The 27,456-nt window shown below is 59.2% G+C and overlaps 2 protein-coding genes across 7 annotated transcripts in view; one reads left to right on the top strand and one right to left on the bottom strand.

Moving 5' to 3' along the window:
* Nucleotides 1-5,397, top strand: part of RABEP1 (rabaptin, RAB GTPase binding effector protein 1) — a 90,301-nt gene extending 84,904 nt beyond the window's left edge. For 3 of the 6 annotated variants that reach the window (XM_044248869.1, XM_044248867.1, XM_044248872.1), the window contains 6 exons: nucleotides 1,117-1,306; nucleotides 1,771-1,826; nucleotides 3,277-3,375; nucleotides 3,870-3,986; nucleotides 4,169-4,301; nucleotides 4,512-5,397. In XM_044248869.1, coding sequence (XP_044104804.1) covers nucleotides 1,117-1,306; nucleotides 1,771-1,826; nucleotides 3,277-3,375; nucleotides 3,870-3,986; nucleotides 4,169-4,301; nucleotides 4,512-4,663 — 747 coding nt within the window. In that variant the 3' untranslated portion in view covers nucleotides 4,664-5,397. The remainder of the gene's footprint in view (nucleotides 1-1,116; nucleotides 1,307-1,770; nucleotides 1,827-3,276; nucleotides 3,376-3,869; nucleotides 3,987-4,168; nucleotides 4,302-4,511) is intronic. The other 3 variants (XM_044248871.1, XM_044248868.1, XM_044248873.1) reach the window with 3 other exon arrangements.
* A 1,622-nt stretch (nucleotides 5,398-7,019) lies between these two features.
* Nucleotides 7,020-27,190, bottom strand: NUP88 (nucleoporin 88). Its single transcript, XM_044248866.1, has 17 exons — nucleotides 26,890-27,190; nucleotides 24,509-24,678; nucleotides 23,646-23,771; nucleotides 20,210-20,296; nucleotides 18,937-19,113; nucleotides 15,558-15,744; nucleotides 15,079-15,226; nucleotides 12,041-12,139; nucleotides 9,761-9,851; nucleotides 9,036-9,137; nucleotides 8,515-8,673; nucleotides 8,137-8,262; nucleotides 7,987-8,052; nucleotides 7,816-7,896; nucleotides 7,597-7,723; nucleotides 7,395-7,513; nucleotides 7,020-7,234 (listed from the first exon to the last, which is right to left on the bottom strand). The coding sequence occupies exons 1-17, from the start codon at nucleotides 27,175-27,177 to the stop codon at nucleotides 7,171-7,173; spliced, it is 2,217 nt and encodes a 738-aa protein (XP_044104801.1). The 5' UTR covers nucleotides 27,178-27,190; the 3' UTR covers nucleotides 7,020-7,170.
* Nucleotides 27,191-27,456: the final 266 nt, after the last annotated feature.

Below are 27,456 nucleotides of genomic sequence, written 5' to 3'. Positions count from 1 at the left end.
CAGAAATTTATAATTTTGCAACAGTTTTCCCTGATCCTACCCTGCAGATCCAGCCTCTACAACTTGGGCCTCTTCCTTTTTTGTCCCCCCCACCCATGTACATATGAACACAACCACTGCATTTTATTTACTCACGGGACCACCTCGCTGACCTGCCACCAGCGCCCTGTGTCTGGCCCCTGCCCTCCCGACCTCATGTCTCCGTGCAGGCCACTGGCATTGCACTTTGGGAACTGTGACTGATCTCAGCAGAGAGAGTTTGGAGACCGGTCTGCTCGCGCTCTCCCCACCGTCCCCCTGATGAGCGGTTTTGTGCCCAGGCGGGCTCCTCTTTTCCAGGCTCTCTAGACTTGAACGCCTGGACTAAGCACACTTCCTCGAAGGCCGGAAGGCTGTGTGACCGGTGCAGGCAGGGGGACTGAGGCTTAGACCTGCTCCAGGAGGAGATCTCGGGGCTTTCCTCCCACGGTCTCTGGATGCTCTTTGCTCTGCCCGAGCTGACTTCAGGTGCCGCTGGTGGGGACCTGAGGAGTCCTCGTTTACCTCACAGTTGCCTTAGGGCGTAATTGGACTTTTTAAAAAAGAAGACAACTACGATTCAGGGAATTAAGTTTTAAACTGAGTTTATTATAGAAAAACAGGCACTCCCCTTGGAAAGCGGCTCTTCGCCCTGCGGCGTCTGTCCCAGCGTGCCTCATGGCCTGTGGCCCGTGGCCAGCGCTTGGCAGAGTGTGTCAGTGCGTGTGTGAGGTCACTCTGTGCGGAAGTCACACTTGCTTGGGGGCATGGCCTGCTGGGACCTCACCCCGGCTCCCCCAGGTTTGACCAGCAGGCGGCGGGGCCGCGGAGGCTTGCACAGCCCAGCCACACTGTGTGTCCCATGCGTTCTTGTTTTCTGCTGAGGAGGTGGTCTTGGGGGAGACACACAGCCCACCCTGCTGTTTCTGGCCGTAGTGTTGGGTTCTGCCCCCCGGAGCGCCTCTGGTGCGCCATGGCGGGAAGCCCTGAGGGCGAGCTTCTGCACTCTCTGGAAGGGCGCCCGCGGATGCGGGGGCGGGAGCTGTCTGGGGCTTCTCCAGTGTCGCACAGCTGGCGAGCCCGGTTTCTCGGCTGCAGGCACTGCGGGAGCTGGTCCTCAAATACCGGGAGAGCATTGTGCACGTGCGGACGGCGGCGGAACACACAGAGGAGAAGCTAAAGGCCGAGATCCTGTTCCTCAAAGAGCAGATCCAGGCCGAGCAGTGTTTGAAGGAGAACCTTGAGGAGACCCTGCAGCTGGAGATTGAAAACTGCAAGGAGGAGCTGGGTGGGGCTCGGGCCATGGGCGGGGCCTGGGAGAAGTGGGTGGGGAAACGGGGCACCCGTGGGCTGCTGATTTTCAGATTATGTACACGTGAAAGGAGCAAACGCACAGAGGAGGTGTAGGAAAGAATGAAGGGTTTTTCAGATGTTCTGATATATCCGGAGTAAATTCAGATTTAATTGGGACTTGAAAATCCCCTATTTGGGGAGTGGAGCTGCCACTCCTGGCAGAGCCCTGCTGGGCTGCACCGGCCCCAGAGTTAGACCTGGTGCAGGACGCACTTTCCATGTGGCCCCTGCCTGCACTAGAGCTCCGCGCTGCTGGGGGTGCTGGGGCACTTGAAAGGGGGGCACTGGTCTGCTCTTGGGGTCCGACTGCTTTCTTTGTTTGAGATCAAGCTTATGGAAGAAGGGAGTGTGAATGAAGAAGACCTCAGCAAGGCTGACGTTTCCCCCTTTCCCTTCCAGCTTCCGTGTCTAGCCTAAAAGCTGAACTAGAAAGAATAAAAGTGGAAAAGGCACAGGTGAGTCTCCTGAGGTCCATGGGAACTGCACCGCAGCTGGGAGTCGTGTGTGGGAGACGGGCCGTGTCCTGCCCACAGGGAGCGTCTGCCTGGTGTCTGCTGGGGCTCGGGGACAGGCAGGTGGGGTCAGGGCGCATCGGTGTGGAACAGGGTCTCCTACAAGCAGGTGGGGGTGTTTCTAGCTGGCTAGCAATCCTGACATCAACACCGCTGCTTGCCTGCCCCATGCCCTGCGCCCCCACCAGGCACGCCCTTCATCCCGCAAGCCTGGCCAGCTGAGCCCTCGTCCACTCCTCTCCTGTCTCGCTGGCCGCGGCTTCCCCGTGGCTCTGCTGTCTCTCCTTCCTGGCTGCTTGCCTCTTCACGCTGTCTCTGGCAACACTCAGGGGCCTGGCCTCTGTCCTTCTCTGGCCTGGGCTGCCACCGGCCCTGGCTGAGCAGCCCCGTGTGTCCTGTGCCCGTCTGCTGTCCCCTCCCCGCCCCCTCAGGCCCCTCGCCCTCAGCTGTGACGGTCCCACGGGCCATCCGCATGACCTCGGTGCTGGTGGTGCTCCCGGCCCATTCGCGTTCCTTTAGAGAAGGGACGGCTTCTGCTGAGTCTCGGCGCTGCCCATCCTACTGTCTGGGCCCGCGTCCTTGGTATTTCCCTCCCTGGAAACCGTCACCTCCTGACAGTGGAAAACTTTCCACCACAGGCTGTGGACCCCGGTAGGAGTCGCGCCTTCTCGTCTGTCCCCAGTGCCACGATTCTGGCTCCTGTGCTGTTGGGGGCAGACGGGCAGACCACACCCGCTTCGGCGCGCCTCAGTCTTGTCCGCACGCATCGCCTGTTTGGGCTCAGACTTAAGTGCTCGGCCCGCGTGCTCTACCAGCCTGATGCCTCCGTCTGCCTCCAACATGGACGCCTCCCCGGTCCCCTTCGTAGTGAAGCCCCAGGGGTCTTTCAGAACTACCAGGATGCAAACACAACTGTGTCGCTGTCAAACCCCCTGTGGCCCCTGCCGTCGCCAGGATGGAGCCCGTGTCCCCTGCCCAGCTCAGGGCCTCTCCCGCGTCCGCCCGCAGGGCCTGCTGCAGCAGGGACTCACCCTGGTTCTGAGTGCTCTTACACGTGTCTTCCCACCTTCACCCCTTCCCACCCTCCTCCTTCCCTGGAAAATGTTTCTGTTACTGGTCAGTGTCACGTCAGCTTTTCTGGCAGGATGACACGCTGCTTCTCTGTGGTCACATGCCATCAGTCACATGCACGTCTGTCTCCTGACCTCTGTCCCCGGGCCTCAGGACCTATTAGGGACCTGATTGATGTCTGATGAGGCAGGAGGTCTTGAGGGGCAGCGATGAGCAGGTGGGGACGGCGCAGGCAGCCGGTGGCCAGGGCCGGGGGTGCCTGAGGGTGGGGCTGCTGCTCTGGGCCCCAGGCCCTTTCCAGCTCGGCTTTCCCCTTTCCCAGCTGGAGGCTGCCCTGAGGGACAAGTCACAGCAGCTCGAGGGCCTCCAGGAGCTGAAGGTGACTTTGGAAGAGCAGTTAAAGAAGGAGACGGCGGCTAAGGTGATGTGGCGCCGGGAACACAGGGTTGCATGGTGCCCGTGTGGGAGGATGTGGCAGCTTGGGGCTGTATCCCCCGAGGCCATCCGCGGGTGAACAGGAAAGGACCCTGTCAGGTTGCTGTGGCAAGCGCTGCTCTGGGCCGTCCGTGGGGCCCATCCCCCATGTACGCGCAGCCTGAGGCCAGCCCGGTGAGGACAACCTCCACGAGGCCGACTGCAGCCGCGGTACTGGAGGGTCCTGTGTCCCGAGAAAGGCTCCCCCGCCGTCTTGCTGGAGGGCTCCCTGGCTGGGCGGACCGGCTCGTGGGAGCCGCTGTGGCAGGTGCCGGACCGTCCCTGCTGCCGTGGTAGCTCCTCTCGGCCACTGTTTTCTGCTGAACAATGGCGGTGCCGGGGTGGTGGCTCTGTCCTTGTGCTACAAGGGCAGCCGTGTGGGGCCGGTGCGCAGCTGCACGACCGTGGCTTCCTGGGCCTCATGGTGGACTGCACTCGCAGACGGCCGCGGAGCAGCTCGTGTTCGAGGAGAAGAACAAGGCGCAGCGGCTGCAGACTGAGCTGGACGTCAGCGAGCAGGTGCAGAGGGACTTCGTGAAGCTCTCGCAGACCCTGCAGGTGAGGCCCGCAGGAACCCGGGGCCCTGCTCCCTGGCGGCTCCGTGAGGGAAGTGGTTGTGGGCACAGACGCGGGACCCTTCTCCGCTGGGCCACTGCCTGCACTCGGTTCCTCTCCCTACCCCCAGCACCGCCTTCCCACCGTGGGCGCCCCATACCCATCCCCGCACCCCTTCCTTTGAGGCCCAGCTCGGCATGGTCCTCCCTGTGGTGTCCTGTCCACTGCCACAGCCGGCTGTGGGGAACCTGCAGCCTTGGGCCCGGCGGACGCCTGCACGGATGTTCGGGAGATTGGAAACAACCCTCGAAGCTCGCGGTTCGTTCGTGTGTCCCGAACTCAGCCTGTGGCGTCCGCGAGGCCAGGGGTCGGGGGTCATCCCTGTTGCAGTCCCAGCAGTCAGCCTGGGTCTGTCGCACGGCAGCCCCCAGGGAGCAAATTGCTCTGAGGGGCCCCGTCGCCTCAAAACCGAGTCCGCTTGGGAGAGTCTGGCCCGAGGCGCAGGCACGTGTCCCTGTCGCTTCCTAGGTGCAGCTGGAGCGGATCCGGCAGGCGGGCTCCCTGGAGCGGATCCGGGCCATCCTCAACGACACCAAGCTCACCGACATCAACCAGCTCCCCGAGACATGACATGCCCGGCAGACACCGGCCCGCACCCTGGGATTTTACCTCCTCTTTAGAGCAACGTTAATTATTATTTAACTCTTAACTGAAGAAGTCACGAGGAAGGAGCCTGCAGCCACGCTTGCTTCTGGTGGGAGACGATGCTGCGGCGCAGGAGCAGCGACTGGCCGGGGGATGTGCGCGGAAGGACTTCCCGTGGGGACAGATGGACACGCTGGACTCCGGGGGGCTGGGGTCCGCTTAGTGGCGGAGGAAGTGCTGCTTTCTCCAACATTCTCCTGCCTTGAAAGTAACATCCCGATCGTGTTTGGAATTACATTTTCTGTCCTAGACCCGGGAGGAGCGCGCCGGTCACCATGTTCAGCTCCGGAGGGGTGTCGTGTGCCGGACGAGTATTTTATATTAAAATATGCAGCTGGAGAGCAGGCTGGCGGCTGGGGACTGCACTGCTCAGCTCAGTGTGTTTCTTTTTACCGTCCTGTCTCGTGTCGGAGGACCTTCAGCGCGACTGAGACCTGCCTGAGAGCCACGGGACGGTGGGGATACCACCGACGCGGGCGCCGACTTGACTGTGAGACCTGAGGGTGTGCGGGGATGCCTGCACTGGAATCCGAGGTTCACAGAGAAGCACAAGAGGCCGCGGAAGCACTTCCTGCCCCCGGACGCGCTCTGCGGGCCCACAGGTACCAGGGTTAAGCTGAACGGGCACGCCTGCTCTTCCGAAAACTGTTTTAGTTTAGTTATTGGATCAGTGGAAAAATAATATTAATAAAACAAGCTCTGACATCTAGTATGAACTTCTGCATCCACTTATTTCCACCTCGAGTCCGTGAGCCCGTGTACCTTGTTTCCAAGTGTCCCAGACAGATGCCTGGTTTGTGTCCCTCTTTGGACGTCGCTGGGGTGTGGGCACTGCCCAAGGGAGCCCGGCCGTCGCGTCTGTGCCTTGGACCCTGCCCCGCCACAGGGAGCTTGGAGAGCAGGTGCCGGGCTCTTGCTGGCCCACGGGGGGATGCTGGGGCCTGGCACACACATGCATCCTCGGGGACCCTCGTGCTTGCGCGGCACAGTGGGGCACGTGAAGGAGTTTGGTGGGCTGGAGTGGCTGCGACAGGCTCCGCCTTGGCCATCGTGGACTCACAGGTCCAAGCAGGTGGTCTCGCAGGCTGGGCCACCCTGAACCCCTGCGCCCCCAGGACGAGAGGAGGACGGCCGCACTCACTCCGAGGGTCCCGCTGCCATTCTTAGCCCTGAATCCAACGGTAACTGCTGACTGTGGAAATCGTGCTCTAAGCCCGTCACGCACAAAACATTAAAATCCTTTTTTAAAAATCTCTGTCAAGGGTGCCTGGGTGGCTCAGTGGGTTAAGCCTCTGCCTTCGGCTCAGGTCATGATCTCAGGGTCCTGGGATCGAGTCCCGCATCGGGCTCTCTGCTCGGCAGGGAGCCTGCTTCCTCCTCTCTCTCTCTCTGCCTGCCTCTCTGCCTACTTGTGATGTCTGTCTGTCAAATAAATAAATAAAATCTTTAAAAAAAAAAAAAAATCTCTGTCAAGTCTCTGTAGAGGGTGCTACTTTGTTTAAGGAAAGGAACCTACTCCCTCACTCGGTCAGGACGACCCGCGGGTGGATTTCGAGGCGCAGCTGGACCGCCACCTTCCCCAGAGCGTCCACCTGCTCCCGGGGATGCCGGCCCCGCACAGACCGATTCCTCCCTCAGGTACCACCAGTGAACTGAGGGAGCCCGCTGAGAACTTCCTAGACCAGCCCCACGGAGCCCCCGGGTTCTGCTGTTTCCTGTGAGACCGCAGCGATGCTACCCAGGGAGGAAGCACTTCCCACAAGCAGGGTGACAGGATCCGGCCGAGGAGTTCAGTCCCCGCAGACAAAGGACAGGTCAGCTGAGCTCCCTGGGCGTCCCTGTGCTCGCGCTCCGACTGGACACTCGTGTCAGCACACGGCTGACTCATCCTTCCCTCCCGGCTTTCCGCGGTGGTCACTCAGCCCCGCCTACCATCCAGAACTCCCGCGGGCAAGTGCTAGAGACGGACAGACCCGTGTCCGGCGAGGCTCCTCTCCCGCTGAGGTCCGACCCACCTGGTGCCCATTGGGGACCGTGCACAGCCCAGTGCCATGGATCGGTGGCCCCTGCGTTGGCTCTGAGTGGGCCTCAGGGGCGACCGTCTGACTGCGCTCGACGTGTCCTCGACAAAGTGTTGGCATGAAATAGCAGCCGCCTCCGTTCCATCCCAGGTTTCGGTCTGCTACTCCTGGACACTGCAGCCACTGTCCGGCTGGAGCACGGAGACCCGGCGTGGGGAAGCGGGCAGTGCACGGCTGCGGTCCCGGAAATCCCTAGGTCCGTGCTGCACACAACCCTAAGCCTCCGCTTAAACGCAAAGTCCATTCCACCTCCTACATAAAAGCATTTATTCAGTAATTATACACATGAGCGGGAGAGATGCACCAGCAGAGCCGAGCGTGCTGAGAAGGCCTCCTCCTGGGTCCAGCGTGAGCCCCCGTGGGAGCCGTGGCCGCGTCCGCCCATGGGGACCTGCTGTGGCTCAGAAGTTCACGTGGCTGCGGATGGCGTTGATCTGCTTCACCATCTCCCGGATGTGTTCACCCCTGCGGGACCACACGGTCACTCGGGTCCACGAGCGCGAGCAGTTGAGTGTGCCGGTGACACCCGCATGCAAGGGCTTCAGCGGAGACACTCGGTCGGGTGGAGGATCTCGCGCATTGCCCCAGACCGCTGAGCTCCTACCGCCCCCCGCCCGCAACTCACTCCTCCTTCAGCACCGACTGGATGCAGCTGCGCTGGTAGGCGCTGAGGGCCATGGCAGGCTTCTGCGGGCTCAGCACGCGCGCCATCTTGCGCTGCTGGTAGTCCTTCTTCATGGTCACCTGTGGGGCAGGACAGCCCAGGCTCCGTGTGCTGCGCCACCGCTGCCCGCAGACCCGCCCGCAGACCCACCCGCCCCGCGCACCTGCTTGATGGCGCGGCCCAGGTGGCGCAGCTGCTCGGGGATGCGCTGTAGCTCCCGCCGCATGTCGCGCTCGCGGTCGGACAGCACCGGCAGCTGCGCGTGGACACGGTGCAGCACCGTCTTCATCCTGTGGCGAGGCAGGCTGGCGGCTCAGGCTGCAGCAGCCCTAGGCAGCTCCAGCCTGGCGTCTGCGCCCTGGCGCGCCCCACGGCCACTGACCTGTTCATGAGGTCCTCCTGCTTCTCCTTGGCCTCCTCGTACTTGTCGGCCAGGCGCTCCGCCATCTCCCGCAGGTTCTTCCTGGAGGCACAGACCCAGGGGCTGCGGGCTGCACCCGGCAGCAGAGACGCGGAGACACAGACATGGCGGCCCGCCTGCCCCGGCACTTACCTCTCCTCGCGGCAGTGGTTGAGGTCCTCCAGCTGCTTCTGTTTCTGGTCGCACAGCAGCCGGACTCTGTGGGGATGCACACGCGTCAAGGCGGCCGCGCACGCGGCAGGGGGACCACGCGGGTAGCAGGTGGGCCCCACGGGCCGGTACCTGCGCTGGATCTCCTCCTTAGCCAGGTCCTGCTTCAGCACATACTGCTCCCGGAACACCTGTGTGGCGCGGCTCAGCAGCTGCAGGCACTCCTCGGGGGGTGGCGCTGCCGCCTTGTCCGACCACCTGCCAGCAGTTGCCATCACATCCCCCGCCCGCACCGGGGCGGGGCCCTCATGCCGTGCGTCCTCCCAGCGGCCGCCCGGTAGTCCCTCTCCCTGCATCTGCCCCTCCCACCCCGTGTCTCACTGACGGACCACACCCGGTTCCCCTCACACCGGCTGGCAGCACGCAAGGGACATGTGGGACGGAGGACCGATGGGCAGGAGGAAAATGGGGCGGGAACCTTGTGGAGCCCCAACATCCCGAACTGCATACTTCAAAAAGGCAGGATTCGCAACGCTCCGTTGCAAAATGCTTCTGATGTGCTTCTCAAAGGAATCCGGGCTCTCGGCTAGGATGCGGAGGGGAGACTCGGCTGCGGCCTCGTCTTCTCGGGTGCAGAGCAGGGGCGGAGACGCCGGGTGGACTGTGCTTCTGCAAGACACACGGGACTCAGCGCCGTCTTCCGTGGGGGCATCAGTGCAAGCCCCACTGGGCTGTCTACGTGGAGCTGGGAAAACGCGACCAGCCAGTAAACGAGTCTCCAGGGACAGGACGAGAACACAGCGCTCTGCCCTGCTGGCCACCCCGGGGGAGCCGCCCCCCGCCCCGCTCTCCCCACACAGCCACGGCACGCATGCAGGGCAGGCGTCTGAACGGACTGGGGTGGGCACCACACAACCGTCTGTCACACAAACAGACCGTGCGTCTCTAGCGGGGATCCCAGATCCGCCCCAGCCTGGCTGAGGGCTCCCCCAGCAGGATGGTGGAGTGTGTGGGGATGCGAGGAGACTTACAGCAAGGGCCGGATGAGGCACTCGTAGCTGCTGGTGATGCAGACCATCGTGGGCCCCAGGATGTCGGGCACAATCCAGAACCCTCGGATGGGCGCTGGCTGCCTGGAAAGACACGGCCGCAGGGCTGTCACGCGCCTGGGATGCGCCGCCCTGCAGGAGCACTGAGCTGGGGACCAGAAGGCCATCCTGCTGAGTCCCGGTCACCTCCCGTCCCCATCCTGTGCCCTCTCCCGCACTCCTTCCCCTACGGGCCCAGCTCCTGCACCCACAAACCCCGTCCACGTGCCTTCTGCAACCCACCCTCCCTCCTGGGGCCCACGAGCATAACAGCAGGACAGTGACGCAGTGACCCCGGGACTGAGCTGGGGTCATTCTCTATCCCTTTGCTCCCCGAACATCCATGGACCAAGTGTCCCTCAGCCAAAACCGAGCACAGCGCAGCATGCAACAGACAGACGCGGTCTGTGCCCTCACGGACTCACCTTCAGTAGCGCACCCCGGAGCGCACGAGGAGGGCCTCCGGCAGATATGCCCACGGGAGCCCGCGCTGAAGCCCTGACATGAGCTCGGGGTCATGAGCAAGGACAGGGGCACATGGCGGGTGGCCATCAGGCTGGGGGCTTGACCCACAGCCCCTCAGGTCAGTGGTCATGTCCGCGGGTGGTCCGCGTGCACCTGACAACGTGAACTCAGTGGCCCGTGGGGAGGGGAACACGCGGCCTTACCTGCAGGGCAGCGGCTTGGTGCAGAGAATATGCTCCACGAAGCACTTCTGCTCGGCGGCCAGCTCCTGCAAGCTGTCCTTGTCCTCCTCATCTGCGGGGGAGGGGCCCAGGGACCTGGTCAGCAACCTGCGCACACAGCACAGGTGCCCGCCAGACATGGCCAAGTGCCCGTGCCAGAGCCCGGCCTCGTGTGGGCTGTGCCAGCAAAGCGGCTGTGTCCGGGCAGTGGCCTAGACGCAGGCTGGCTCCGCATTGGCTCCCCGAAATGCGACCCCAGCAGCGCGCGAGCCACCGCAGCACGTCATGCTCCGGGGCGGGGGGAACGAGAGCTGTACACCCACCAGGAGATTTAAGTCTCTTCGCGAGGGGTGCCTGGGGGCTGAGTCGGTGCAGCGGCTCAGGTCACGATCGTGGGGGCCCTGGGATCACGCCCCACGTGGGGCTCCCTGCCCAGCGGGTGTCTGCTTCGCCTCCCCGTCTGCTGCCCCCCTGCTTGTGCGCTCTCATGCTCTCGCGAATAAGACATCTTAAGTCCGTTCAGTTCCCGAAAGGAAGCCTCACGCACGTGAGCAACCACGCGAGTCTGGCCGATTGGTCCCCCTCCCCATCCCCTGCGGTGGACTATCTGTGTCGCGTGCCAGCCTGCTCTGTGTGGTTCCCCATGTGCAGAGCCACGCAACAGGGAGCTGCAGCTGAGTTGGACCTCACCCCTCCCCTGTGCTGGTGGACACCCCGTTGGATGGCTGGACCGCTGCCCGCTTGGCGGCGACAGATGCCCGGCTGTTGGGCGATCGCGCCAACGCCGCTGCCAAGAGCTGCTTACTAGTGTGCGTGTGCACACGTGTGTGTGCGCCGAGGAGCAAATCGCCGGGTCACACCATGCCGGGTAACACTGTGGGTCACCCGGGGAGAGGCCAGGCTGTTGCCCTATGCGGCACCACATCACCGTCTGCAAGGCCTGTGCTGACAGCGCTCGCCACGGCCGGTTGGGACTGGCCGCTCTGACAGCCCTGATGTCCAGGGCTCATGCGGCATCTCCCTTCTGGGACCAACACTGCCAAATGCGTCTCCCCACGCTTATCGGCCATGCGCACCTCATCAGCTGAGCCATGTCACTCAAACCCCTCGTCCGTCCCTGAACTGGGCTCTTGTCGTCTGTCTGCAGGGCTCCACAAGCGCCTTGCGTACTCTAGCTACCAAGTCTGTGAGCAGATCTGAGCCAGGCACTTCCTTCCACCCCGGGGATGGTCCTTTCGCTTTGTCACAGGGTTTTCTTCCACGAGTTCTACAGTTTCACTTCTGTCATCCCGTCTAAGTCACTCTTGTGTCACGGTGTGAGGAAGGGGTCCAATTCCGTCCTGTCGTGGCTGCATGCACACATGTCCCAGCACCGCGGGTCAGGAAGACCGCTCGCCCCGGCCAACCCGTGCTGGGCCCTGCAGAAACCAACAGGGCTGTCCCCCCCTTCCACCGACCTATGCAGGTCTCCTATGTCCACATTGTGCTGGGATCACCGCACTTTCTGGGAGAGGCTCTGAAGTTGGCAAGTATGGGTCCTTCAACTGGATTCTTGATTTTCAAGACCGTTTTGGCTATTGTAGGGCCCCATTTCAAATGAGTTTTCGGATCAGCTTCTCAATTTCTGCCAATTCAGACCCAGATGGCACGGGATCTGCACACCGTTACATGTTGTCATTTAAAAAAGTACTAAGTTTTCTGATCCATGAACATGGGATATTTTTTTTTAAGCTTATTTCTTTCAGTAACATTTTGTCGTTTTACGCTTATACTTGCACTTTTGTTAAACTCATTCTCAAGGATTCTCTTCTGAAGCCAGTACAAATGGGGCTGTGTGGCTCTGCTTTGTTTCATTCACTACTAGTGCATGGAAACACACAGGTGTCTGTAGCCTCAAGCCCTCGGAAACCATCAGCACAAACGCCCTGTAACGGGTCCCCTACATTAACTGCACAGAAGACCACGGTGTCAGAAGGGAGAATTGCGGCTCTGCATTCCTAACCTTGAAGGCTTTATTTCCTCGGCTCCTTTCCTTGCCTGCCTGCTCGATAACGCCGCTGAACACAGGGGCCAGAGCTGCAGCTCTTACGGGAAAGCGTGGGAGGCAGAACCTGTCACCCACCAGCCCGGATGTCCAGCGGAGGACTCCTGAGCCGGAACCAAGTGCCGGGCGCTCAGCGCACTGAGCCGCCCAGGCGCCACGACTCCAAACTACTTTCGAACAGAATCCAGGAAACACACTGCAAAGTACAGAAAACTCACCTGACCCAAGAAATTTGTGAAGTTTATGAATCCAAGTGAGCCCAACACTGTGCACGCCGGCCTCGTGAGTGCAGTGGTATCTTGAGGGACACTTGGGATCTGCAAATGGAAGCACAAATGATACAATGGCAGCCGTCAGAGTACTGACAGTCGCCCCAGCAGCCGACAAGCGCAGCGGGGGACAGAAGTGACAGGCTGCAGGACCGTCACACTACTGTGTCAGCGGTTTTGAAATCTGAAGATCTGAATTCCATTTTCAAATACATTTTAAGTATTTTTAAAATAAACACAAGTTGTATTTTTCAACCAAAGAGTTCACCAACATGTATACACATGCTGCCTTTCTGTCCCCACTGTGCATTTATTTACCACTCTTCAAATTAAAATGGAGTGGCCCTGCAGGAACGCCTGTACCGCACGTGTCCCTCCACCAAGCTACTCTAGGCAGGGCACAGGGCACAGCACGCGGGGACGACCGTGGAGCCAGCAGCCCCATCACCGTGCATCCAGGCAGGTGTTGGCTGTCCTTTCTTGATAATGTCGGCTCGCGGGTGGTTTTATGTTTAGTTTAAGCTTGAATTCTTTTTTCTTCCTTGAGTGAGTTTACTCCCAACAGGGGGCTTGAAACTCATGACCCTGAGATCCAGAGTCACTCGCTCTTCCAGCGGAGCCAGCTGGGCGCCCCAAGTGTATGCTGTTTTGAGTTTCCTTGTTTTTATAAATACAATTCTTGTCTGACAATCCTTTATATTTACTTGTTTTTTTAAGAAAAGATTTGTTTTAGGGAGCATGTGTGCACACCTGCGAGAGAGAGTTGGGGGTGGGAAGACTCTCAAGCAGACTCCCCACTGAGCACAGAGCTCAATGTGGGGCTCCAAGTCACGACCCCGTGATCCCCACCTCAACCGTCATCAAGAGTCAGACATGACTGAGACACCCAGAGAATGCTTCACATTTACACAAGGAAGTACGAGGATCCGCTCGTAGTTTTGATGAAATCTCCTATACTTCTGAGCCCTAGTACCAGGGAGACCAGCTAACGCTAAAACAAGAGTTCCTGAATATTTACGAATAATTATCCCTTCAACTCGATACTTTCAAAACATTAAACAACTAAAACAAGATACAGAATAATTTACACGCTAAAGCTGATTTAAGATGCAAGTGTTGAGGGGCACTGGTTGGCTCAGGGGAGCGCGCAACTCGATCTTGGGGTTGTGAGTTCAAGCTCCATGTTGGGTGTAAAGATTACTTAAAAACAAAATCTTAAAAAAAAAAAAAGTTCGGAGGGCACCTGGGTGGCTCTGCCTTCGGCTCAGGTCATGATCTCAGGATCCTGGGATCGAGCCCCCATCGGGCTCTCTGCTCTGCAGGGAGCCTGCTTCCCTCCCTCTCGCCTCTCTGCCTACTATCTCTGTCAAATAAATAAGTAAAATCTTAAAAAAAAATTTCGGGGCACTGGCTGGCTCAGTTGATAGAGTGTGTGACCCTTGCATCAAGGGCATGAGTTCAAGGCCCATGTCAGGCATGCAGCCTACTTGATGAAGAAAAAAGAGGCAGCTGTCCCCCATGAGCCCCGAATGAAAACCTCCTTCTGACAACCCTCTCACTGTTGACTTCAAGGTAAGTAAATGCTGCAAAGCGAATGTTAGTGTTTTTGTCCTATTTTACATGTTGGGCTTCTGCACAACTCCCTCTCCAAACAGCATTAGGCTGTTACAAAGCTTTAAAAGCCCTGGTCTGTGGCAGTCCCGTCTGAACAATAAAATACTAAAAAGCTTCTCTTCAACTGCCCAAACTTGAGACTTTATGTTAGGCTCGAATCATCTCATTAGGTCTATGGTTTCCAACGGATTTTCAAAACATGTCTGCACTGAAGTCAACAGGAAAACCTCAGTGCTGGGAAGGAACCAGAAATCTATCACTAAGAGGTAACATCCGTCACTGAGCAGGAATCTGCCAGCACCCCACTATTTGGCGGCCACTCACTCAGTCATTAAAAATCTGGGTACATTTCGGTGACCATGACATGCCCTGAGTACGAACATGAACGAGTCAAAAACCTCCAAGCCATACAACACATGACATATCAGCTCTCGGAAAAACTAGCACAAGATCGCCTCCGTCTAAGGTCTCCCAGACACCTGTTCTCTTCATAAGGAACCAAGGAGCGTGTGTCCCTTACCTCACCGGGTCTCCGTGTCCTCATTTCTAAATTCTGACCCCTACTGCTTGGACCGTCTAGTCAGATGCGCTCAGTGGGCTCCCCAGGCTGCTCTACTACACGGGAGCCCCAAGCCCTGAAGGCCTGCTGTCCGCTCTGCAGAGCTGGACCTGAGCCGGCGGCTCCAGGGCCTGCGAACAGCAGCTCCTGTCTCTGCCCGGGCCCAGGAAGCCTGGAGGAGACTCCAGGAAACGGTGGAGGGACAGCGGGATCGCAGGGACTGGTGTCCACGGCCTCGCAGGTCATCCAGGGTCACCCCGTTTCTGATGAGAAGATGGAGCTGGAGGGGATGACGGGAGGCTGGCTCATGTCAGAGCTGTCCCCAAACACAGCAGGAGCCCAGCTCCTTCCGCTCAGCCCTTGGCACCCCAATGGCCCTGGCTTCCAGGGGCTCAGCAGTCTCAGCAGAAGCTCCCCAGACGCACACAGAGAAGCCGGAAAGATCTGGTACCGGCCCAGGTCATTGACAGAGAAAAAGGTAAAAGGACCGCGTTCACCCTGTCATACAATGTGTCTAGAAGCGAAACAGGTTTTAAAGCCGTAGCGTCTCAGTGGCCCGTTGTGACCAGATTTTTAACATTTACTAAGGTTTGTGTGGATTTCGGATTTGAATCATGACATAAGCTTTGAACTGGACCAGGAAAATTCCCCGCTGGGTCTGGATGGCTCCAGACAGCAGACCGGCTGAGAACCTGGGAAGCCCACCCGGCCTCTCTTGGTCCTGGAGGGCACTCGGGGCTCGTTGGGCCTCTGTACGCCTGCCTGGGAGCAGCCCGGCCCCGGCCCCGGCCCCGTACATGCAGGACCCCCTTACCTCTGTGCAGTCTGATGGGACAAGAAAAGTCAGAATCGAAGGGGTCGTCGTCCCCGGCGGCGAGTGTCAGGGCGAGCTCCAGCTCCACGCACTCGAACACGTACAGAGATGGGACGAGGTCGGCCCTGGAGTCCCAGGACTTCTCCGACTGCGGAAGCAGCAGCACTGTCTAAGATGATCTAGTCTGTCCTGCCCGACAGCAGCCCCGCCCTCACCTCCTCCCGACCAGAGGAGACCAGAGGACAGAACAGCTTCTGTTTCCCGGAAATGCAAATCAGATTCCAAAGAGCCCAGTTGGGGGCTGCCTGGCTCCCTGCGTCTGTCACTGGAGGCCACATCTCAGGAAGGGCCAGCCAGGGAAGCCGCATCGCATCCTCCTCGTGCTGAGACACAGAGCCTGCTTGCTCCCTGCCTTCGCCCCTCCCAGGACGCCTCCCCCCCGCAACTCCCCACCCTAACCCCCCCGGCGCCCAACTCACTGTCTGGTCGTCTTCCTCCTCCCCCTCCAGCACGACACAGTGGTACAGCACTCCAGACTCGGTGGCGATCACCAGAATGTTGGGGACGCAGGGCAGGCAGAGGATGGCGCATGCGTCGTAGCCGTAGTTGTCTTCCGCTGCGGGGTGCATGGGCAGTGGGCCCAGCAGCTTCCCCACACCCCCGGCGCTGCGGGAACAGGGACACACGCTGGTGGGCCTCCGCAGAAGGAACCATGCCACTCCCAGCCCGGCTCGGACCAAGGTCCTGTGACCGGCGCACCCCGCCCCGCCTGTCCCCGAGCTCGGCACCTGGCTCTCCCGGCTCGGCTCTCCCCCTGGTGCTTCTCAACCAGAGACGTCTGCACCCGAGGGACAGGAACAATGTCTGAAGACATTCTTGGTTGTCACGGGTTGGGGAGGTGTTTACTGGTGCGTGGAGGAACAGAGGGTACTGGTCAGCTCAAACGTCCCTACTGTGGAGGCTGAGAAACCAGGCTCCAATCTAGGCCCCTTTCCCTCATCGCGCCACTGACAGTCTACTGACCGACCGCTGCCGTCAGCCCCAGGGAGACCCTGGCTGCCAAACCCTCAGCTGCTTCCTGGCCACTCAGGCCCCCCCCAACACCTGTGCTTGGTCCCCTTCCCCAACAAAGTCCCCTGAGGACCAGCGCTCCCCGGATTCTGTCGCAAGCCCCGCTCCCTCCCGCTCCACACATGCACAAGAGCACACTGGGCCTGGATTCTGCACTTTCCCGGAAAATGCAGAGGCTCTGCTTCGGGCACAGTGTTTCTGTGGAGACGCCATCACTGAGTGCCGAGGGACACCCCGAGGGACAGACGTTCAGCTGAGGAAGCAGATGTGTAGCAAGAACTACCACACGTGGGCGGAGTGTGACAACACAGGGCCTCACAGCATGAAAGGAACGTGGGGACAGACAGTGAAGGAAGGCGGCACCTATGTGGCTCGGAGGGTTGAACGTCCGACTCTGCATTTGGCACAAGTCATGATCTCAGTCCCGTGAGATCGAGCCCCACGCGGGGCTCAGCGCTCAGTGCCGAGTTTGCTTAGTCTCCCCTTCCCACTGCCCCTGCAGCGCGTGCCCTCTCCCTCTCTACAATAAACATTTTCCCCTAAGACATTACCCATGTATTTGAGAGCAGGGGGAGCAGCAGCAGAGGCAGAAGGAGAGGCAGGCTTCCCGCTGAGCAGGGAGCCCGATACCGGACTTGATCCCAGACCCCAAGATCACAAACTGAGCCAAAGGCAGATGCGTAACTCAGCCATCTGGGCGTCCCTAAGTAAATCTTAAAAACAGAAAACCCCCCCAAGTGAGATGAGAAAGGGGTCAGGAACGAATGAGATCAACGGCAAAGCGGCTATTCCGGGAGGAGGCTGTGAACGCCGCAAGGAACAGCTCTGGAAAGTTCTGAAAGCACGGATGTCAAGTACCCACAGGAAGGAGACTACATAGTGGGGACAGGAGTGGTCTAGGCCAACTGAGCCCCAGGAGGGCGGCCCAGGACATGGGCTGTCTCGGGGGTGACGCTCAAGGCTCAGAGCCATGCATCAGCAAGAGGAATGTGACAGTCGCGAAGGCAGGACGTGGAGGGAGAACCGGGACTCAGGGCCGCTGGTGGAAGGGGAGAGGCTCTACGCAGAAGATGCGGAGGGTCTAGAGCCAGAATGAGGGGATGGAGAGAAGGGGGTTCGCACTCCAGGAATTTTCAGGGTGAAATCAAGAGAATTTGGGACTGGCCTAGACTAGATGTACAAGCACGCAGAAGGCGTCCTGCTGGGCGGCAACAGGCTAATGGCGTTGGCACAGAATCCCCCAGACAGGGTCCTGTGTGGAAGCTGGAGCACGTTCGGGTCACGGAGAAGCCGACGGGAGCAAGTCCTCACAACCCCGTGCCCAGTGAGCTCTTGGCCTTTGTCTCTCTCCGCTCCCCCTCCTCACGCTCTGGGGTCACTTCCGCGGCATCTGCCCGCAGATGCCCCCAGTCCAAACTCCCATGTCAGCAGCAACCCGGTGTTGCAGGCCAGCTGGGCCCCGCATCCACCCCCTGCAGCCCCACCCGGATCTGCCTTGGCTACTACCTGTTGAGCCTGTTCAGGACTGAAGCGCAATGTTCGGCCTCTAGCCAGAGGCCTTTCTGGTTACAAACCCGCCCCCAATTATCTTCTCTTGACTCGCCCATCCTGACACAGGAGACTCTGGTCTTCAGCTCCAGCGTCTGCCTCTTCTCCCCAGGCCTGCGTTTCCAGCTGTCCAAGAAGCGCTCCCACGTTCCCATCCCACATGCAGCCGGATGAGCCCTCAGAACCAGCGCTGCCCGCCGCCCCATTAGCTGCCCCTGCGGACCACAGCACTTGCACGAGCGGGTCGCCCCTTGCCCGGCCAGCAGCCAGGTCTCCCAGACCCTCCCTCTGTGCCATCTACCGTGGGCACCTCTCCCCTCTTCCAAATGGTGCAGTCTGGGTCCTGCAGGCAGTCGGCACCGTGTGCAACTGCGCCTTCGAACGTCTCTCTGCCCCTGCGTGTCTCTTACCAACCACCTTACCCTTCTGTTAAGAAGCCACCACCGGCTTCCCACGGCCCTACTCCTATACAGGAAAAACCCATGTTCCTTTTCTTTTCTTAAAAATTTTTTTTTACAGATTTTATTTATCTGACAGAGAGAGTTCACAAGTAGGTAGAGAGACAGGCAGAGAGAGAGGAGCAGGCTCCCTGCTAAGCAGAGAGCTGGACGCGGGGCTCGATCCCAGAACCCTGGGCTCATGACCCGAGCCAAAGGCAGACACTTAACTTAAGACTGAGTGGCCCAGGCGCCCCGACCCCACGTTCCTTAACCAGGTGTCTAACTCCACCACATTCTCCATGGCAGATACTGCCAGCTCTGTGACCTGATGCCACGTCCCTGGAACCCCTGCTCCTGCCACAAATGTCCCATCACTGGGCCGTGACTGACATGTGCCCGTGCTTTCATACTCCCTGGGGGCGCCCCTCCCTGGCCCTTGGGGAATCCTGCACTAGACACGTGGCCTCTCCGTGAAATCTTCCCTCCCTCCTCCAGTGCGACCCTCTCTCCCTCCCCTGAGTCTCACTGTCTCTGTGCCACTAATGCTGTCTGGGTACAATCAGAATGTTCAACACCAGACTGCCGTGTCTGCCCTTCCCCTCGGCGCCTCACTCGCCTGCGTCACCTCATTCACGGTATGTCTGTGGCTGACGGTGAGGAAGTCAGAGGCCAAATGCTCAGAACCAGTCTTTCACAGAAACCAAGCCCTACAGGGCCGCCGCGCTCCCACAGCCTGAAAACCACGGCGCCCAGATCCCGTGGTGGCAGCTGTGCTCCGGGCAGTGGTGCCCCCACTCACCTGTGTGCCAGGCTGACGTACGTGAGGAAGGTCTCCCCGTTCTCACACAGGATGTACAGCGGGTGCGCCACGACCTCGCCCTTGCCCTTCTGCGCGAACACGCTCCTCGGGACGGCGCACAGCGGCCCGAAGTCAAAGGCGACAGCCGTCTCCCCCAGGGACGCTGAATACGCCCTCCTGCGGAGACAGGTAAAGCCAGGCCCGTTAGGAACAGCAGCAGCAAGAACTGGGGATGGAATTTGCATTCAGTGAGGAAGGGAAAGAAAGAAAACAAAAACCCCACACCCAAATGACAGAAGCGTCCGCCTACAGCGAGGCTCCAGCTCCAGCAGCTTAAACCCGCAGACGCGCACAAACCAGAGACGAAGAAAGCCTGAAAAGCCGCTGAGAATGGCACAGGTTCCTGCCACACATCTGGGAATCTGACAGCCCCCCACCCCCCAGCTCGTGATAGCGACGCCCGAGACCCAAGAAAGGAGCACACGACGCAGCGTCAGCAAAGGATGTCACGAAGGAAGTGGAAGGGAGGAACCCTGACGTTGCGATCTGAGCGCAGAGCCAGAGGACGGGTAAGGGCGGGCTGCGTGAGAACGAGGGGTGAGGTGACCGAGGTGGCTGGGCCCGGAGCCGGGGCACAGGGCAGGAGAGGAGTGGCGGAGGGCAGGCCGGGGATGCCCGCTGGAAATCGGCGGGGCGGGGCAGCAGGGACGCACAGCCCTCTGCTTTATACCCAAGTGTCCCCCGGTTGCTGTGGGAAGAGACACAAAGGGAGACCACAAGACGTTTCATTTTCTCGCTAACAACGATACTGGCCTTTTTTCTTTAATATTTTCCCGTAGGCGTTCCCAATTTCCTACAGAAAACACACACGACCTTTGTAATTATGGCAGACAAGTGACAAACATGCTGTCTTTGGGGGCGCCTGGGGGGCTCAGTCATTAAACATCTGCCTACGGCTCCGGTCATGACCCCGAGCTCCTGCTCAGTCGGAAGTCTGCTTCTCCCTCTCCCTCTGCTGCTTCCCCTGCCTGTACCCTGTGTCAAATAAATAAAATCTTTAAAAAAAAAAGAGACACCCCGTCTCTGTGTTTTGAAGGTTGGTATAACTGCTCATCCAGGAAGACCGCAGCCCCACACAAGGCTCCGAACACGGGTGTTTTCTCACCGCTGAGAGCGTGCTGGTCAGTGACAGAAAACCTTGAGTGTCTGTTAAAAGCACATCTGTGATCCCAATAAGCTGAAAAACCATTTCCGGACACGAAGAACAACTTACCCTTTATTGAGTATCAGGCTTTCCTCCTCCGCCTCTGAAAGCACGATGACCCTGGCGGGGGTCTGAGGCTCGCGCAGAGAGTAGACCCTAGGAGCGGGTGGGAGAGAGCTGCACTCAGAGCTCTGCCATCCCGAGTCTGCCCTCGGTCTGGCAGGTCGCTGCTTTGGTGCCGTCCTGCCGGGCTCATGACCGTGTCTCTGCCAGAGCGGCGCGCTGCACCTGCTCTCCGACGACAGCACCTCCAAAAACTCTCCCCATTGTCACGAAGTCCCTCCCGGTGTCCTGCAGGCCGTCCCGCCCCCGCTCTCCCATCCTGAGGCCCTGGGCACACGCCCCCATCCAGGAGCCGCCCAACTGCCCTGAGCGGCCCAGCTCCCCCGCACCGCCCGCCCCTGCCCTGTGCACAAAAGCCTTGTAGAGGAGCCGCATGCGTGGCAGCCCCGGGCCGCAGGGAGGGACGCTGCGTCCCAGTCTATAGGCACTGCCCTTACACAAAGATGCAACATCACGTCACCCCTACTTTCCCAAAGGGAAGTATAAAATGGGAAAAATTCTTTCTTGCCAGCATCATTTGAATTTAAAATAACGTAAACTTTCACAGCACGTGGCTATGGTGCGGAGAACTATCAAAAGGCCAGTATCGTTAGCGACCCGACATCACCTACAAACCCTCCCTGAGTTAATCACTCACCTCCACAACCCTGAGAAACTCTGAACATCGTTTGTTCCACTACCAGTAAAATGTCTTACCAGAGGTTTCTGATGAAAACGTGACCCAACAGCACACACGCACTGCGGTCTCTCTGCGAGTAAGCAGCGCGGACTTTAAATCAAATGTGCTTGCCGGACGGACGCGCATGTCGTGGGGCATGGGGGCCAGGGGTGGGTTGGGAGAGCTTGGTGCCTGGAAACTGTCAACAGGGTCCAAAGCTTAGGATACACAGTAACTACCCGTATGTGTTTTTTTGTTTGTTTCTTTAGAGAGTAGGAGGAAGGGACAGAGTGACGGAGAGAGAGAACCTCAAGCCGACTCCGCATTGACCACAGAGCCTGACGTGGGGCTCAATCTCAGGACCCTGAGATCACGACCTGAGCTGAAATCAAGAGTCGGATGCTCAACCAACCGAGCCCCCCCAGGTTCCCCATGTTTAAAAAAGAACCTTCAACAGCTGAGACCAGATACATCTCCTCTCAAGCTTAACTCCAGGAAGGTCTGGGCCAGCGCCCTTTCCTGCCGCTCAGTTTCCCAGGGGAGGAAAAGACGACCAGGGGAGGGGCGCCTGGGGGTTCAGTCAGTGCAGTGTCTGCCTTCGGCTCAGGTCATGATCCCGGAATCCTGAGATCGAGTCCTGCATCAGGCTCCCTGCTCATCGGGGAGTCAGCTTCTCCCTCTCCCTCTGCCCCTCCCCGGGTTTGTGCTCTCCTTCACTGACAAGTAAAATCTTTTTAAAAGGACAAACGTAGGGCGCCTGGGTGGCTCAGTGGGTTAAAGCCTCTGCCTTCGGCTCAGGTTGTGGTCCTGGAGTCCTGGGATCGAGCCCCACATCGGGCTCTCTGCTTCCCCCTGTCTCTCTGCCAGGGAGCCTACTTCCTCCTCTCTCTCTGCCTGCCTCTCTGCCTACTTGTGATCTCTGTCTGTCAAATAAATAAATAAATAAAATCTTAAAAAAATAATAAAATAAAACAAAAAATAAATAAAAACACAGACGTGCTGAAAGACCAAGAGAGGGGCATTAGGAGTCCTTCCTTGGAAACTACAACCTCTGTGGCAGGAGGGTCTCCAGCTCCAAAGCCAGATGGGCAGGGAGGGAGATACTCCACCAGATTCAGGGGGGCTTATAATGTGGGGAGACGGGCTCTCATGTCCTCGCGGAATCCAGATGTGCCGCAGGAAGCTGCAGGTCCCAGGTAAGGAATCCCTGAGTGAACCGGACAGGTCACAGCCTGGGGTTGAGGGCTTGTGAATGCTACACAGTATCTACCACTCACTTATCACACATCAGGAGGTGGGCAGGAGCAGTGTGAGAAAGGACTGTGGGACTGATGCCCAGGTCCCTGTGGCTGTTGGAGGGCAGAGCAGTCACCCTCCAGGACAGCAGGGTGGTCACCATGATGCCACAGGAAAGACTGCAATGGCGCCACGAGTGTGAGGACCCTCCCTCCCCCAGAGAGGCCCTGGGCCCGACCGCAGACAGAGCCAGTGGGAGACAGTGCTCCTCCGTGATGAGCAGCCCCTGAAGTGACAAACAACGTTTGTACAGAGGAGCCGTGTAAATGGAGGCCACCAGGAGCAGATGGGACCAGATGACCCGGAAATCAGGCTCGGACCCATCGCCTGCCAGCCAGCCAGCCTCAGCTCCCTTCACTCCCGAGGAAGCAGGAGGCAGCCCCCTTCCTGCACATCACCCCGCCTCCAAGTGTGGGGGCAGAAACAAGAGCCAGATCAGGTCATGCCCTCTGGACAAGTGTCCCCTCCCCTGGGGTCTGGCCTGTGTGACGGGCCAGGACCCAGAACTGGTATGGACTAGACATCAGAGCTCCGAACTGGACACACTGAGTTGAGCAGCTGAAAATAACCAGACAGCGATGAGATCTGTGTAAAAGGCCTGGAAGGGGTCAACAGCCAGCGGTAAAGGAGGAGCTCGCAGGGCATGGTTAAAAGTGGTGAGGAGGGGGACGCCTGGGTGGCTCAGCTGGTTAAGCAGCTGCCTTCGGCTCAGGTCATGATCCCAGCGTCCTGGGATCGAGTCCCACATCGGGGTCCTTGCTTGGCAGGGAGCCTGCTTCTCCCTCTGCTTCTGCCTGCCATTCTGTCTGCCTGTGCTCACTCTCTCTCCCTCTCTCTCTCTGATGAATAAATAAAATCTTAAAAAAAAAAAAAAGATACTCTTAAAAAAAAAAAAAGTGGTGAGGAGGGAAGACAAAACTGTCCGCAGCTCAGCGGAATCCCGACACAGCTTTTACATAAGGCAGATCCAGGAAGCTAACTACATAAATACCACAGAATTCTCCGTAGGAATAGGGCCTTTAATCAGAGTTCAAAACCTGTCCGATCAAACCAGCTCGTTTTACAGAGCTGGAAACTGAGCTCCTCTCAAGTTTAAGATCTCAAAGACAGAAGTGGCGTGTTAGGACGAGAATTCAGATCTCTCAGCTCCCAGTTATACTCTCTGCTCCCCATGGGGCATCGCCTCCAGCAGAGCACCAGAAGGGGGGTTAGGGTTAGGCTTCTGGGCAGGTTAGCGAAGGAGTGACAAGGTGGGAGGCCTGGCTGGGTGGATGAGCAGTAATTAAGGCCTCGAAGTTAGCGCAGTCGGACAGCCCGCTGGGCCTGAGTGCGGAAAGCAGCCTGAGACAGGCGCTATGATCCCCAGTGACCCACCTGGGGGCCCACCGGCCGTCCCCGCGCAAAGCTAGAGACAGAAAGACATTGCACCTTATCACGTTGTCTGATGTCAAGAGCACGACGTGGGGGTCCAGCAGCTCACTGGGGTACCAGGCGGCGTGCTTTAGCGTCAGAGATGGAGAGCTGGTGAGAAATCTCTCAGCGATGGGCGTGGTACTGAAATGAAGACGGCAGTTTGTCCAAAACTTTCTGCAGAATGTGGACCAACGACCTTCTATGGGAAAACCTATCTTAACGCTCTGCTCTCGTTCCCTTCACCATCTTTCTTCCTCCCACATTTTGCCGAGAAGAGCACTCGAAGCCCCCATTCAGTCAGCACACATGAGGACCCACACGAAACCACTTTCTGAATCAGAGTTTCACACCGGCCCTCACGAGGGACTCCACGCACACTAACTGCTGCGGTCGCCTTACTGGCCTGGGAAGAGAACCAGACACAATGTTCCAACCGCGGAAACGGGGAAACGGATTTTTTTCTTTTTTTTTCAGAAACAGGTTTTAGAAATGGAACGTTGCAGAACTAAAGGCGGTTTCTATCTTACGCTCGTCAACACATCTTTCAGGCTCTGGCTTTTCCAGATTGTTGAAAAGATACAAAAATTAAACTTAGTTAAGTTAAACTGACTCATATTTAGTAACTGCTTTTTAAAAGTTATCTTCTTTCTACACACAAGACCAAGCTGAACTCCGGTGAGCTGGCTATGAGCCGTCAGGCAGAAGAGCAGGCTCGCAGGCAGGTGCAGATCGTATCACCAGGAAGCCCAGGTGCGGCCCAGCTGGTGGCCTGTACCATTGGATCCGCAGCACAGACAATGTAGCTGGTGAACCAAGGGGCCTGAGCCGCTGTCTGCGTGTGTTCCAAACCGACAACGATAAACGGAAATTCAACTTACCTGCAGTTCACTGTTGATTTTCCGCCTTCAAATTCAGAGTTCTTCCCCCATCTCTTAGGCAGCTCTAACACCGTAAGTCCTTTGGTTCCCACAAGCGCTATGTGATGCTGCGTTGGACTTAACAGGACTTGGTAGGCTTCAAACAGGGGCGGATTTATGCAGAGCAATCTCTGGAAAACAAAGCAAACTGGTCACAGTTCACGTCGCAGTAAGTACGTGGTAAGTCCTAGAAAGCACGACTGTCCCGGTGTAGTTTGGTCAGGCACCCGAGGCAGGCGCTGCTTTCCTCGCTGGGAGCAGCAGGGCAGTGACGCCTCCTGGGTTCACACCTGGGCTAGGGACTCACTGAAGATTTTTAACCACTGAGATCAGGACATAACATAAACCGCACCAGACTTCCTTCCCTTGAAAAACAAACACTACACATCAATTGCCTTTTTATGACCAAACTCCAGCCTGCTCTGGACAGTCTCTACGCCCGCTCAGGTCAGCCTATGTCCACAAAGCCACCAGGCTCTGTCAGCCTCTGTGTCTCTCGACAGCTCTCCCTTCTCCTTCTGTGGCGGCTGTCACGGTTGGGAAGACCTCCTGACACACTACCCCAATCTTCCAGCCGGGGTACGTGTGTCTCCTCTGCGCTCTGGATGACTCTGTCGCGGTCCTTGTCAGCCTGCACTGAGGTCACCCCGACTGTCCTGCACAGCTAACCGAATTCCTGACACTGTGTCTGTCCCTGTGTACCCTCAGCACAATGCATGGCATAAAGCCGGCTCCAGGTGTTTCAGCGCAGCAAGAAGTGAACTCAGAGCGTTCATAACTGGCGGCTGCTGTTCAGTATCAGGAACGGGACCGGGACAGAACAACTTCAAGAGCTCGTGCGGCCAGACCCGCACGGCAGAGTCACAGAGCCATGGCATTTTCGGGGGTTCTCAAAGCTACTTGTTCCCGTGTCACTAGCCCTCACAACAACGCACTTCCTTGGAGCAGCATGTCCTGCTGCTTCTCTCCTGACCACCCACACTCCCATCTTCTGTCCTTTCTACTTCCACTCATAAAGCAGGAGATGCCAACGTATCACTCACCCTCCTGTAAGGAGAAACCCTCAGCCAGGATCTTTCCACACACGACACTCTGCACACAGCACACAAGGAGCGCTCTACCGCCTGTCTCCCTGCTGCGGCTGAGCGGCCTTTCAACGACTCCAGCCAAGTGCATGTGTCTCCCATCGGTGGTCCTCACTGACTCCACCATCTTCCTGTCCGATCAGGTCCATCTCAAACCGAACAGAGGCCACTGCTCTCGGAATATATTTACCCTCCAAACACCTGAGATCACACGTGACAATTACAAACATAGGGGGTTCTGCTTTACTTGGTTTCTGAAGTCACTTTTCTCCTTTAATCAACATTTAAATCTGCAACTCACACGGAGCCGCTTTCTTGCCGGTGAGATTCTGGAAGGCTGAGAGCCACTCAGCCCTCAGTTTCCTAAGCGCCACCCGCTCTGGGCAGCCTGGGAAGAACGGGGATATAAAAGCAAGACCGACAGGCATGACCCTGCCTGGGTGGCGGCGGAGTAGAAAAGAGGGACAGCGAACACCATGGACTTAATCAGACCGGCTCTACGTGCTGCTGAACAGGGCCGCCCAGCGCCTCCGATCAGAAGGTCAACTTGGGTTGACCCTCCGATCAGAGGGTCTTCAGAACCGCAGAAACACCCCCGCACCTTGATAAAACCCACGCATTTCTCCCCCGCAGGCACCGGGCAAGGGCCCACGACAGAAGGCACGAGTCAGAACGGGCGACACCTCTGCTATGTTTTCCAGTCTTTAGAAGACCCGCACGCGTGTACCACGGACGACCGTCCCCTCAGGCCAGCGCTGGACCGCAGGAAGCCCGGCGCGCCGCTGCTCGCGTGCACGTGCTCGCGCTCACCCAGACCCCAGGAAGCTCCCGCCCGACCCGGCGGCGGCTCATCCTCTAGCGGGGAGAGGAAGCAGGACCGGGGACCCCTCCTCCACGTCGGCACGAAACCGCAAGCGGCCGCTTCCAGACCGACCCCGACTCGGCGCTCACAGCGACCGCGGCAGGAGGTCGGGTCTGTCCCCGCGACCTGGCGGGTGTCGCCCCATGAAAACGGAGTCTCAGACCCAGCCCGCCGCGCTCGCCTGCTGGGTTTCGCCTCGGAGCACCTGCACGCGGCTCCCCGGCTGCTGCCCCCGGCCCGGGCCCCCCGAGAGCACGCGGGCGTCCGCAAGCCTCCGTCGGGGAACGGAGCCCGGCCACGACAGGCTACGAAGCGGCCGCGCCGAAGCGGAAGGGGGGGGCGCGAGGAGAGCCGGTGGCGCCGCGCCCCCGCGCAGCACGCGCGCCCCGGCCCACCTGGTACTGGGACAGGGACGGCTCCTCGCCCGCGCCGCCGCCCCGCAGGCGCACCACCAGGAACGAGCCGCCGTCGCCGTCCCACAGGAAGAGCTCTCCGCCCAGCCCCACGACCAGGCTCCTCGTCAGCGGCGGCGGCGGCGCGGACGGCGACGGGCACGCCGGCTTCTCAGCCTCGCTGGGGCTCTGGCTCTTCAGCCCTTCGCGGAGCCGCAGGAACACGACGTGGTTGGGCAGCCAGGACTGCCACGGCTCCGCATCGCCCGCGGGACCCTCGGCCGCTGCCATCTTAACCCGACTGCGCGCGTCGCCCCCGTGATGCCGCGCGCCGCTGAGCACAGCCCATCCGCGGCCCGCCGGCGCGCTCCGGCCAATCAGCGAGCGGGCAGCCGGGGCACGCGCGCCTCGGGGGCGGGGCGGAGGGGAGGGCCGGTCGGCGGTTCTCCGGCCAATCACTGAGCGGGCAGCCCGGGCACGCGCGCCTCGGGGGCGGGGCGAAGGGGGGCCGGCCGTCAGGCGGGGCCATCGCTGAGGGAAGGCCCGCCCCCGGGGACAGCCTGAGAGCGG

This window comes from Neovison vison, chromosome 5 (assembly GCF_020171115.1).
Source record: "Neovison vison isolate M4711 chromosome 5, ASM_NN_V1, whole genome shotgun sequence".
Classification (NCBI taxonomy): Eukaryota; Metazoa; Chordata; class Mammalia; order Carnivora; family Mustelidae; genus Neogale; species Neogale vison.
The sequence above is the reverse complement of the archived record's forward strand: the minus strand, read 5'-3'. Positions and strand labels throughout refer to the sequence as shown.